At 39.8% G+C, this 14,357-nt stretch overlaps 1 protein-coding gene across 3 annotated transcripts in view; it reads left to right on the top strand.

Moving 5' to 3' along the window:
* LOC107657657 (cell adhesion molecule 4-like) overlaps window positions 1-14,357 on the top strand; it is a 159,489-nt gene that overhangs the window by 92,904 nt on the left and 52,228 nt on the right. The window contains exon 1 of one of the 3 annotated variants that reach the window (XM_016445816.1): window positions 12,484-13,898. The exons of 1 other annotated variant lie outside the window; for it this stretch is intronic. In XM_016445816.1, the coding sequence (XP_016301302.1) occupies window positions 13,817-13,898 (82 nt within the window). In that variant the 5' untranslated portion in view covers window positions 12,484-13,816. Of the gene's footprint in view, window positions 1-12,483; window positions 13,899-14,357 lie in introns of those variants that run through there. One more of the 3 variants, XM_016445819.1, reaches the window with a different exon arrangement.

Genomic DNA, 14,357 nt, shown 5'->3' with positions numbered 1-14,357 from the left:
CCTCCCCCTCATATCCACCTCTCTCTCTCTCTGGAGTTCGGTATCATTACTGTAGCTTCATATGAGTTTTCATTGACAATCGGTTGCTGGGTTCAGCAATAACAGTGGTCATAGTTCTGGGCTCCTGAGGGCCCCAGTCTGAGCTTGAGAGTGTGTGTAAAGCAGTATTGATTGTGCACAGAGACGAGCGAGCGTATTTCACATCCTGCTGTGATTTCTCTGCCCCTGGTGCTCTTTGTCGTAGATATATGAGGTCCTGTAAAGGTGCTGATGTGAAGCCTGACGCATAATTCAAAATTTCTGTGTGGCTCTGCTCACTGTCTGCTGTTCAGGAAATCTATATATATTTATCTATTTGGGTCATGAGATAAAAAGTTGGTGTGGGTGAGCATGTGCATTTGAGTGTGTTTCTACCTTGTCACCTCATACCAGCTGCTGTCTTTCTATTTTTCTTTCGCTGTCCTCTGCCTGAACTCAGCTGCTCAACATTGCCACTGCCTGACACCTCAGCCATATTAATGACAGCGAGGAGATGGAGAGAGATAGAGGGGGGAGGGATGGGGTGATGGAATAAACCGGAAGCAGAGGAGGAGAACTGGATAAACTTATATAGTGAGAGACTGGGGCTAGTTGTCACACAGGGAATTTGTCATAAGTGCTTATAAGTGTGTTTTCTCTAGGTTTTGTATGATGGTTTTGAGCATCTACTTCAAATAATTATCAGGTTATTGTTATCGTCCATAACAATAATTATTAGTGCATCCCCAGTATTTTAATAATCATCAGTTTGACATTAATTATAGTTATTAACTGCAATTTTTGTTGGAAAAAACTTTTTTTTTTGTATTCTTACCCAATGCACACTTTATAAAAGGAATTGTTGAGAAAAGTAAAAAATTCAAGGAAATATGATGCATTCAGATTTTTACCTTGTCTCAACTGTTGTCTTAATAATTGTCTTAGTAAAACTACTTTTTGTCAATTTGAATTTGTTTGTTCACTAAATGCAAAATGCCTCATTCAGCCAAAAAATTTAAATCAACTGCAGATTTTTTTTTTCATCAAATTTGTTAGTAACACAATAAATTAATATTTTAGTGGCATATGCTTAGTTTTATAGAATGCTTAATGTGTGAAAAGTGCATTGTTGTTTCTGAAGAATCCATCATCTTACACAGAAAATATATCTGGGCTATAGTTTTAAAAGGTTGTACAAAGAGTCAGCAAACAGCAAACGATAATCTTGTAACAGTAACCGCATAATTTATTCATTCTGCAATGCATGTTGGTAACTCAAAAATCCTTTCAGCTGTATTGCTCAATATGAAATTCTTTGTTCAGACTGCTGTGTTTGACTAGTTGGGTCAGCATGTGGGGGAATTCTGTTGATCTAACATGGGTTTTTAAGTAGTTTCGTGTAATTCACATATATTATTATTTACTACTCAAAAGGTCCTGTCAACTGGAAAATATGTAGTTGCTTTTTTTTACAGTGCAGTGTGACAACATGTCCTGGAATTAGATCATGTTGCCACAAAAGTCCAATGCATGTTCAATGACCTGGATTCCTGGACGATGTTGTTGGAAATGTTCAACAGCTATTTTGCAGCCAAGATGTTAATGTATGTGCCTATACACAGACACTGACCTTCAAAACTAAACCTACCCTGAGAAATATCCACTGGACTAAAAAGTGACACCAAGCTTGAGTGTCCCCAAGGACACTCCTCTCTGTATACTTGGAAGAAATAAGCAAAAAAAAAAAAAAAGAATAAGGAATGAAATGTGTTGTAGATTATGCCTAGAGCTCTTGTATTTTCTGATCACTGTGGAACGACTCAGGGGATCGACTCACCTGATTGGCCGAGAGTGCTGGTGTGTGGCCGGAGCACAGAGGCGTGTGCGCCTGCTGATAGGCAGTTGCTTGGTGACTGTGTGCTTTATGCTGAATGACATTACAGGCTGTGATTGATGCAGCCAGTGCCCAGCTGTGCATGAAGAAAGGAGAGAAAGAGGGAGAGAGAAAAGAGCAGACAAATGAGAGGAGAGAGAGAGAGAGAGCGAGAGCAAAGATTTGCCTGCCTGGCTTATGCTAGTAGAAGAGGTGTAATAACTATAATTACGGCACAATTTAACACATTAAACAAAGAGATGGATGCCACACCTACAGCTAGGAGCTTGTTTGAATCTGTGAGTGTGTGTACGTGCATAGAAATGCATGTGTGTGCTAAACTAATAATAAAAACGTAATGAAAGTATCTAAAAATAATGTGTTTGTGAGTTTAAATGTGCACATTTTATATACAGAAAAACATTTTTTTGTCAAATGGGACAAAGAATTTAAAGTCTTCATTAGTGTGTGTAGTAATAGTTTGGAGCTCTATATGTAGAAGCAAGCTAATGAGCCCTGTGATTAATACACACAAACACAGACACAAAAATAGAAGTCTTTTGTGCAAAGAGATGCACACAGACAAAACGTAGGGATAGTAGCTAGCGCAGAAGGGGAGATGTAGTGTGTGTGTGAGTGTGTGTGTGTGTAGGTGGGAGATAATAATGCTTTCGAACAGCCAAGATGTTCTGTGTTCTTGGCTGCTGACTATCTGATAGCAACAGCTTGAGTTTGACATGAAGCTCTGTAGTAAAAAATACGAGTGCATTATTTATCAAAGAGCACCTGTATGCTGAGGTCACCTTGCCCAGAAACTGTCCACTTCCTCATAATGATGAAGGGAAGATGGGATTGAAATAGGAGAAGAGGAAACGTGGCTGATGAAATAAAAAAAAAAAGCTGGATTTGGAAGAGTTTAGTTTTGTGTGTGTGTGACATGTAATTACATTTTGGCACAGTTTAATGTGCGAGGTCAGAAATCTTCAGTCTTTTCTGTGCCGTAAATGCGATTTCCTTAGCTTTTATGAGACTATATTTGTTCATCAATTAACTGTATAATAAACTGCACAAATGTACAGGTCTGTTGTGATGTATGCGGTTCTGAAGGCTGCGGTTGCCAGTGCTCATTTACTGCTTTATTACCAATTGTTTTACTGTTTACGGTGTTATTTGCATTGGTGGTGTTCTTTTGAGTTATGTGTTATGTGATGTTGGCATAGATCACGTCTCTGTCTTTAAATATGTGGTTGAATGTCACCTTGTGCTTTGTGTGCATCATTGCTCTGAAGAGTTCTCATCTCTTGGGATATTGTCAGCCTGACAAATGTGTCCCCAATAGTTCAACTTCTGTCTAACTGCGATTTCTGTTACTCAGGTTTAACGTTATTGGTGTGAGAGAGATGTTCATTTGAAAAGCGTGACCAGATATATCTTAGCATTATGTAGAGCAGTTGCACACATAATTGCACTAAGCGAACTATACATTACTATTCAAAAGTTTGGGGTCAGCCTTTAGCCTTGGTGAGCATGAGACACTTCTTTCAAAAACATCCCTGACCTCAAGTACTTCTGAATGGTAGTGTTTATACAACAGATATATGATACAGCTACTTTTAAACTTGTATGCTTTTTTCCTCATTAATATATGAGGAAATGCTTTCCATGTTATGCGTTCCAAAACATTAATATATTTCAGCATCTTTAAATATGTCAATTAACCTAAATCTGGATAACTAATTTCACATATAGAGACGGACCCACTCATACACAATAAAAAAAATCGTAACACTTCTTACATTTAAAAGAGCTAGTTGCCTTTAGAGGCATCATAGTGTTCAGGACAATTGGTTGTCCAACCAGAAGCGCAAGGAAGAGTAAATCTGTTTGATAACATTAATTTTTGTGATTATGTTTGGTGCTATGGAAATTACACGCTGCACCTTTAGGGAAGACCGCTTCCTTTTTGAGCGTTTGCTCTCTTGATCTGTAATCTATAGACATCCGTCTCTCTCTCCCTTCGCCTCGCTCTCACACATACAGTTCACACAAACACACACAATCTCATCTATTTTCATTACCAAATATGTTTCACCTGAATGCACACTGAGAGACTGATTATAACTCTCACGTTTGAGCTTTTTAAAACAATGATTCAGGCATAAAAATTTTCATAAACATCTTATCACCCACTTTCTGTCTCTCTCTCTCTCTCACACACACACACACTCACACACACACAGACACACACACACACACACACACACCGTCTGTGCCCATGGGCAGTACAGAACTACGGTAATTGAACTGACATACCTACAGTATATTAATACAAGTTTAATATGGCTGGTGTGAATGAGAGAAGAGCCGGAGACATAAAGACGATGACAGGAGAGAGAGAGAGAGGGCGAGTTAGAAATGGGAGCAGCAGAGCAAATCAAAGCAAAATTAAATGGATTTGCATATTTCAATGAACGCCGCAGGTAGGCCTTCTAATTATTTCATTTTCCCTCAACTCTCATTTCCTCACTTGTTCCTCTCAGTCGACAGACGGCCTGTTGGACTGTTTAAGATGTGTACTTTAGCTCCAGACTTATTTTTCAGTCCGTTTCAGCGGCTGTAGCTCTCAGTTATTGCTAATGATGCACTTGGTGTTGTACGCCCTGTCCCACTGTCCCAACATCACCCAAATTTATTTTGTGTCTCGGCCTACCTTTGTTCAGGTATTTGTTTTTGGAAATGTTCCTCTTTCAATGAAACTATCCCCTGAGACTGTTTCCCATAATTCAGTTTAATTCAGTTCTCAGTCTGTGGCCGTGACTGCTCACACTGTTGGCAAATCAATGAAGTGATGGTTATGTAACCCAATTTTTGACAAAGAAACAGCAATGATTAGATGAATATTAGTCATAAATATTATATCACATCTCACTGACATGATACAAATAATTGAGTATGGGTAGTGTTTTGAGATTTAGGGGGGAAAATGGATTGTTTTGGTCCGTTGTTTAATGGATTTAGATGTGCTGGACATGCTGGAATTGTAATGCTGGACACACAAAAATATGTGAGTGATTTGAGTGTGAGTGTGATTTTGTAAAAAGCACATTACTGGCGTATATTTTGTACCAGTAATGTGCCAAATCTAATATGGCAAAATCTAATGATGTTGCGAGGTTCCAGACTCATTTAGAAAGCAGGATTGGTTGAAATTGTAACACAATGCATGGTTATCACAAGGACTGGGTAAGAATATTGATATTTATTCTAGTGTTCCCAATATTGATTCTTAAAATCAAGCAAGATAAATTTTCTGCTAACTAGTCTTAGGGTGTGAAAGTTGTACCAATTACACAAAACTCACTCAACTGTATAGTTGTGTTGTTTTGTTTTTAAATGTATATTTTCATAATGTATCAAATTGGAAGGTTCCAGCACCGTTTTTCATCAGCAGTGAGCACACCTGCTGAATCTTAAATGTCACGGTGCAAAAAAAACCAAAACATTTTACCAGCAGTTGTGAATTTAAGTTTGCAGTATGTATTGAGTGTGATTCAATAAAAACAGTATGTACCCCAAAATAATGGCCAGTAACACCTCTAAAGGGATAGTTCACCTATAAGAATGAAAATTCTGTCAATATTTACTCATGCTCAAGTTGTTCCAAACCACTATTAATTTCTGTCTTCTGCTGATTATAGAAGAGGTATTCAATCGTATCCAACCCTTGTTTGTGCATGTAAATGATCTGCAGTTACAAAGCACACCAAAGAGAGCTAATCTCTCCAAACAGAAAACACTTGCCTGAAACGCCTCGTTTGTAGTCCTGCCATTATTTCTGTGACTTGGTTACGTCACCATGTTACATGTTTGCATAATGCCCGCCCACTGGCTGCATTGGTCCGCCTTCAAAGAACAACTTAATAAGTGATTTCGTGATGTCCAGGAGACTATGCTTTTTCACTGTGAAGGCAAAAAACATTGTATGAACAGACATTATTACTGTATATTGTTCATAGCTGAAAACCTGATTATGGTAAGGAATTTACATTTCTGACACGTTCTCTATGTGTTGAAGCAATCACAACAGACTAGGTCAGCTGCAGTCAGATCAGACTTGGGCTTTTCAGGGAATAACAGAATGTTTCTTGTAGACGAGTGGGGTGGGGCCGAGAGCCGTGGGAATGGAGCAAGGCCTGTGGAGTAAATGCTAATGCGCGACACCTGTGCCACTCACCGGTCTTGAGTCCCACGGAGGAGATCCGGAAGGATAAAAGGAGGAGTGACGACAGTGTTGGATGAGAGTGGACCAGGCCTGGACTTTATTTTGTGTTTTGGTTCTGTTTGTGCGCGACAGTCGTCCGCGAGGGGCTGTCGCGCTATTTTGTGTTTATTTTATTATTAAAGTTTTGTTTGAATGTTCGCCGGTAAAATAAACACAAAATAGCGCGAAAGCTCCTTCGTGGGACTTGAGACCAGTGAGTGGCACAGGTGTCGCGCATTAGCATTTACTCCACCGGCCTCGCTCCGTTCCCACGTCTCTCGGCCCCGCCCCTCTCGTCACAAGGTGAAAGAGGTGAAATGTATTCTAGGAGACCCCAAAAATAAAATTATGAACTTGTAAATGAGCATAATATGGGCACTATAAAACAGTCTGAAACATGAAGGTCATTATGGACATACTGTACAACAAAATGGACATTATAACTGAAAAATACCCAGTTAAATCTTATTCATATTTAATCAAATCAAATTGAATCAGGTAATCTGTATTGATACACAGCCATAGTTACCTCTGATGCAAACAAATCAAAGAGAGTCAACCAATATATTAAAAAAGCTCAGTGCCTGTCTGAAACCCATCTTTAATTCAATACCGTGTATCTACGGATACCTTATTCTTACAGTAATGTCTCTATTTCTGTATCTCTGAGAATGTGGGGATATTCTGCATCTGTGTCATACGTCTTTGACAGTGAGGATGTATTAAGTGAATCTGTATTCAGTGTCTCTGACAGTGACGACATATTCTGCCATTTCATAATCTTGTTTTGAAGCCCAATGACATTATAACTTGTATCATGGTTGGGTTTTATTCTTTCAGTATTCCAAGGCCATTTATATTTTGTTTTTGTAATTTGATTTGCTGTGATTTGTATTGGGTCAGAGAGGATGTTACTGATGCGCATTTGCTGTTATATATGGATTTCAGAACCCCCAAAAAAAGATATTAGATTCAGCACACAAGACAAACAGAACATTCACATCCTGTATATTTATTCTGGATGATATACATCTAATAAATAGTTTGTTTTATATTTATAATGGCTATTCGGCCTAGTTTTGTCTGCATGCATTTGACTGTGGGTAATAGTGCAAAATATACCAGATGACCAGGATACAGATGTAAAACTTTAGTCTTGATTAATCCTGAAGTGATTGATTGACTGATTGATTGATGTGCTTATTTATTTATTTAAAAATACTGTAAAAAGTTTTTTGGAGTGCCTCTCCTTAACATATGACCCTATTACTGACTGGATCACTCATTTTAGATTCATAGTGCACATTCACAATAGCAATAAGATCCCTTTCAATTATTTTTCTTCCTAATTTAATTGGAATTGGAATTTAATTATGCAAGTTGAATAATGAACTCGTTTTAATCACTCTAATAATCTCAACAGTCTGGATAGGTCTAGAAGCACAACTCTTGATTAATTACAGTTTCTTCCCATGATTCCTCGTCCCACTCCTTGGTCTCGTTTTAACACGATCATGTGCTCCGTCTTTCGCTTTTCTCTCCCAGACACCTCCGTCATCTTCATCCTCACAGCATAAATGTCAAATTAAACGGCTTCCTCTTCATTTCGCACTCTCTCTGTTGCCTTCTCTCCTTCTTTTCCCAGCATGCTGGCTTGTATAAAAGGTTGTTATGTGAGTTAGGTGTTAATTGGTTGCTGAAGTCCATTAATATTCTCCTTGTGACTTTGCTCATCAAGAGCCAAGCGGGGAAAACTGATGAGTGTGTGATTTTCCTCTAGAGAGAGAGAAAGAGAGTGTGCGAGGGAGAGAATGAGAGAATGATGGAGAGGGAGGAAGAATGAGCAAGGTTCAAAGCCTCGCTGTAAGGTCACTGGCACAGAAGGAAAAAAAACAGAGTTATTTAGAAAGAAAGGGACAGAGCGACAGTCTAAGGCAGTGAACAGAGAGGGAGATAGACAGAGAGAGAAACACTGTTGATAAAGAGACACTAAAGGGCACTTTTCAGAGAGGAACCGAAAAGGAAGGTTATGTTATCATATAGAGAAAAAAAGTTCCTTTGTGGGCTGATAGATAACTGGTGGAATGGGGACGAGACGAGAATGGATGAAGAAAACAGTTTGGTGATCACGTTCTCGTTCTCCTGTTCCTTTTGATAAACAACATGCAGTGCTGCTCAACAGGCTCTGATCCTGGTGAGAAACAGGACACGGCGGCTCTCTCGGAACCTGCGAGAACACGCTTCCTGTTGACCAACTTTATTCAAGTGTGTTTGTCTCTCTGCAGGAGTGTGTACTTACTAGCTGAAAGTAGCAATTCTAACCTGACCGTACTGCAGTGCAAAGGCAAATGCACAAATGTTAAAATGTGACAACTGATATTAAATATCAATTGAATATTGATCAAATCAATCATATTTCAATCAAAAAGCTATTTTTCTCAGTTTTAGAATTGGTGGGGATTTTGACATTGCATGGTAGAGTATCTTATATTTCGAGTACATTTAATCATTTACCAGATGTTTTATCCGAACAAACTTACAAATGAGGAATATCATGAGCAATTTATCATATTAATAATGTTGCTTTTTTAGTAACAAGCTACTAGGGGATATGTAGCATTTGTAGCGTGGCAAAACAGCTACATCATATTTGTCACACTGTATCTCACATGCAGGTTTACAGCCTACTGGGCTGAGGCAATGATCAAATGAAAATAAGTCCGATTCATTTTAGTGAATCAGTTCATTCGGGAAATTTAAACAGAAACTATTCACTGATTTGTGTTTTTGTGCAGAAGTGCACCAATTACTTGAGCACCAGATTAGCATATTATATATATTTTTTAAGTTATTTTTTTTAATAATTTAAAGTTTTCAGAAGGATCATGTGACACTGAAGACTGAAAGCTAAGAACTTTAAAACTTACGAAATATATTAAAATATATTTAAAAGTTGAATTATAAAAAATATAATCTGATAAGTATAATCTTTTTTTCTGTTTTAAAAGAATCTGAGAACATAAAGATCAAGTTTAAGTTGATACAATGGTCAGAACATTCATTAGTAATACAATTCATAGCAGAACAATCACATTCACGTGATATTTTTAAGAAAATGAATTTTATTTCTGGCAAACGGTTAATAATTTGACTGGAGCAGCTCTGTAGTGCAGCAGATTTATTTTTATTTTTAGTAAAAGCTTCAGTGTTGACAGCTTCATTATAATGGAAATGATTCGGAGCGTTCAGTTCAGACCGAGTGTTACAGTGCTGTTGCTCTAAGAGGGGTATTTTAGCTGTTCAGTGCTGTAAATGGCCTGTGTGTAGGGGTGACTGGGGTTAGTTAATCTCCAAGTGCCTTAATAGCGTCCCACAAATTGAGACTTCGGCAGGACTTGGATTTCTGTTTAGTCTATATTTTCGTTGTGAGTCAACTGTGTGCGTGCGCCTCCGGGTTTGTGTGTGTGTTTGTATAAAGGTTGATAATTGTGCTCATAGGTTTTGAGTTCGTGTGAGGTTTTAATGAGAAGAGCTCACAGGAAGCTGTCTGATTGAGTAATGGCTGCCGGCTTGGCATAAAAGCCTGGCACTAACAAACAACAAGACTCAGAAGGAAAGAGAGAGAGAAAGAGTGCCAAGAAAGTCTTCCACACACAAACTGATGGCCATGCGCACTCGTTTCGCTCTCTCTCGCTCTTACTCTACACCCTTCTTCTCCTCCAAGAGACTTAAATTCACTACTCCCCCACCCACATGCATTATTATATAGCCTGAAGGACAAAACATAAATTTAATCTGTGATAAGCAGAACATAGGATCAGTGCATCAAAAATGCCCTGCACCTTTTCTGCTGATGCACCAGGATTCCTGCACCCACGGACACCCACAAACCCACCTGCAGCCTCGGGCTTTCCTGGACTGAACCGTTGGTGCTGGATTAACTTTTAAGAGCCTTAATGTCTATGGTATCACGAGCCGCAGAGTGTGTATGAGGCATGCATGAGTTTTTAACATTACCCTCATGCAACTGTTAAGTCATGTCCCTTAAGTGTTTTGGCAACACTGGGTCTGGTGTGATGCCAATGAAAAATGAAATGATTGGGATGCAAATGAGGATAGAGGAACAGGAAAGTGGACTCGTGCTGCACACAACTGTAATGAATACACACACAGCTGCATCAGCAGTAATAAAGCATAATAAGAGTGAGAAGATGAAGTTAAATGACATCTGTGCCTAAACAAAAGTAACAATTTTTTACACAGATGGACGTGGCTGTGTAGAGACGTAGTCAGGAGTCATCCAGAAAAGTAGTCAACTAGTTGGTGTGTTAATGTTACCAACACACACACACACACACACACACACACACACACACACACACACACACACACACACACACACACACACACACACACACACACACACACACACACACACACACACACACACACACACACACACACACACACACACACACACACACACACACACACACACACACACACACACACACACACACACACACACACACACACACACACACACACACACACACACACACACACACACACACACACACACACACACACACACACACACACACACACACACACACACACACACACACACACACACACACACACACACACACACACACACACACACACACACACACACACACACACACACACACACACACACACACACACACACACACACACACACACACACACACACACACACACACACACACACACACACACACACACACACACACACACACACACACACACACACACACACACACACACACACACACACACACACACACACACACACACACACACACACACACACACACACACACACACACACACACACACACACACACACACACACACACACACACACACACACACACACACACACACACACACACACACACACACACACACACACACACACACACACACACACACACACACACACACACACACACACACACACACACACACACACACACACACACACACACACACACACACACACACACATGTATTTATACAGCATACCGTAGTGGTTGTTAAACCACTAGGTGGGTATGTAGGATGGGTATGTAGGATGGACAGGTGGATAGATAGGTAGGTAGATCAGGTGGATGTTTATATGGATGGATGGATAGATAGGTAGATGGATGGATTGGTGGATATGTAGGTAGATAAGTAGGGGGATAGGTACAGTGGGGAATTCCATACAAGGAATTCTCCCCTTCATGATGTCATGAAGAGCCATGCTTGAAAAAACTTTCCGAAACTTATTTGAACCCAGAAGGAGTGTATATGGCACAGAAATACTCCGTCATACGTCCAAGTAATTTTTTTGAAACTTTGGCCATAGTGAAAGTTGAGAATCCAACTCTTTAACAGTGTAAATAACTGAATAAATAAATAGCAAAAGGTGGTTCAACAAAATACTGACACAAGGGGGTGATCCTTTTTCCAACTCGGTGTTTCAGTTTTTTTTTTTTCTGACATGTTGGTGTTAAATCTTTCACTTGGATGTTATAATTTGCACTGAGTAAATACAGCCGGATAAAACAAAAACTGTGTCCGTCTTCATTTCAGGCTGCAAAGCAACAAAATGTGATTATTTTATTATAAATGATCTTTTCTATCCACTGTAGATAGGTAAATGGATGGATGGGGTGGATTGGTAGGTAGTCGAATAGATGGGTAGATGATGGATGGATGGTTAGGCGGATAGATGGGTAGACGAATAGATAGGATGATGAATGGATGGGTAGGTAGGTAGATTGACAGGTAGATGTATATATGGATGGATGATGGACTTTTTTTTATGCAGAACCTTGATTGAATTCCTTTGAATCAATCAAATAATTGACTAGTCTGTCCACATTCATACAATCTTGCTATCCTCTCCCTTAGTCCCCTATGCACACACTGGATACTGTTCACACATGAATACACACATTTATGCGCACACAGCTTAGTATAGTACAGAATGTACAGCAAAACAAAACGCATTCATTTAGAACATTCCCTCGTGACCTTGTGAACACGCTCTGTGTGCCAGACAGATAAAGACTGATCAGAAAGAAGCTGAAGACCCAGAGAGCTTTAGCAAAACACAACCAACTGTAGAAGTGAGACTGAAAGACGAAGCTCACTGACTGACTGATTGTTTTGCTTTCTGAATGAGTGCTATTATGGACTCTTACCCTCCCCTGCCCTTTACCAAAATAACGATATGTGGGATATGCATCTGCCAGCACGCACACACTCAAGTATATATTCGAGGGTTCTCTCCCAAATTGTGTCTGTGCAGTTTCAAGAGAGGTTATACCAACAGCAAGCAGATTACTCAAGGAGTTTTGGACTACGAGTAGAAGACGAGAAAGAAAATAAACAATACTAGCAAGAATTAGAGGACCTTCCACCGATGGACAGCTCAAGAAAGAGAGAGAAGGAAGAAAGGAAAGGAGAGATGGATTAACTTTGAATCAACCTTGGTGGAAGTAGGGAAGTTGTGACGACTTTGGGGAAAATCGAATGGAATCAGGCAGTTACCTGAGGCACAGATCTGAAGTTGTGCTCCCACACAGTGAATATCAGCCCTGCCAATCACTGTGTGTGTTAGTAAGGATCCCGGCTGTGCCGATGTTCTTAGAACACTAGTATGATCGGCTGTTCTGGGCTTTAAGACACCTGCGCACATGGTGAAATAACACATAGCTCTTTGTTAGGGATCGTTCTGGACTTCTGAGCCATTCCTGCAAGTTCCTACTGTACATGGTTTTCAGTGTTTTAGAGCAGAACCTTTTAATATTTCATACATAGATGTGCAGTATCCAATCTCAACTTCAATTCCATTTCAGACTGGTTATAGATTTGGTTATACGACGCAAAACACATAATTAATCGCCTACCTGTACTTCCATTGTTGCATGCAGCCCTTTCTAAAGTCGCGCAAATGAGGTAGTTTAACTTCTTACAGTTTAAATACTCATTTCAAATCTGGTGAAAACAGTTGGCAGACTAGATAGCGCATTGATTTATGATTGTTTCAGAGAGCCAGGGTCTGTTTGCGTTATGACGAAGTGAATCTTAGCAGGCTCTGCCTCACCACGAAAGAGAAAAAAAACTCACAAAACCAGACCAGGTGTTAGGAGAAAAACAAGAATTTTATAAGCGAAAGCTTTTGTAGGATTCAAATCTGTGATGTGGTTAGTCGGCTACCGTTTCAGATATAAACACAACAGCCTTATGCATAACAAGTATGATATTATTTAAAAGTGGCTACTCCATTAGTGTTTGCAATATTTGAGCTTAGTCTTTGAGTGCTAATAAGTGGTTCGACGGCAAAGTTAAGTGTGGAAATTGCCACACGATAGGATTTTCTTTTTACTCTTGAATGTGGAGGATTGTTTTAATTAGCCGCCTTCGGTTGGTTGTTATCGCATGTGATATTAGTTGCTTGAGGATTAAAATGCAGCCGCTAAAGTGATTTAGTTAACCCTGCACTTAAAGAGCACTGGTGTTTAGTGTAGTAATTTTGCTGCGGTTTCAGCTGTGTAGCGTGTGCTGAATTGTGCAGTCATCAACCACAGAGGCCTCATTGATCAGCTACCGAGCCTCAATACACAATGAGACGAGGCCAGCGATCTCTCCTCCTCTCCTCCACTCCATCCCTCCTGCTGCGATCCCTCGTTCTGCTCTCCCTCTGCCGTGAGTCATTACATTTCTTGCTTTACTTCTCCATCTGTCTCGTTCCTCAGCACACCTTGAAATTAATCTTTCTCCTTCTGTCTGTAACCTTATGAAACCCAAAGCTTCTTTCATTTCTCTTCCTCTTTCTCATCTTGGTCTCGGCCTCTCCGATCCACTTTATTTTCACCGGTCCCCTTCTCCTTAGACACTTCTCTCTGTCCTTTTCTCTCACTCGGCCTCAGAGGAAGATAATGGGAAGGAGCGAAGAGATGCGTGTGTGAAGAGAAAAGAGGTTATAGGGAGAGGAGAACGGAGGCCGAGTTAGCTGACAGATTTATGATTGAGGGATCAGAGAGGAGTATGGACCAAAGGCAAAAGATATATAAGAAATAGTGGTGTCATGCGCTTTTTTCCTTCTCTTTTTTAAATGGGCACCAGTGGAAGTCTTGACTCACTCAGTGCTTTAGGCAAGAATGT

Source organism: Sinocyclocheilus anshuiensis, unplaced genomic scaffold, assembly GCF_001515605.1.
Source record: "Sinocyclocheilus anshuiensis isolate Anshui unplaced genomic scaffold, SAMN03320099.WGS_v1.1 scaffold43, whole genome shotgun sequence".
Classification (NCBI taxonomy): Eukaryota; Metazoa; Chordata; class Actinopteri; order Cypriniformes; family Cyprinidae; genus Sinocyclocheilus; species Sinocyclocheilus anshuiensis.
This window is presented reverse-complemented; position numbering and strand designations above follow the sequence as displayed.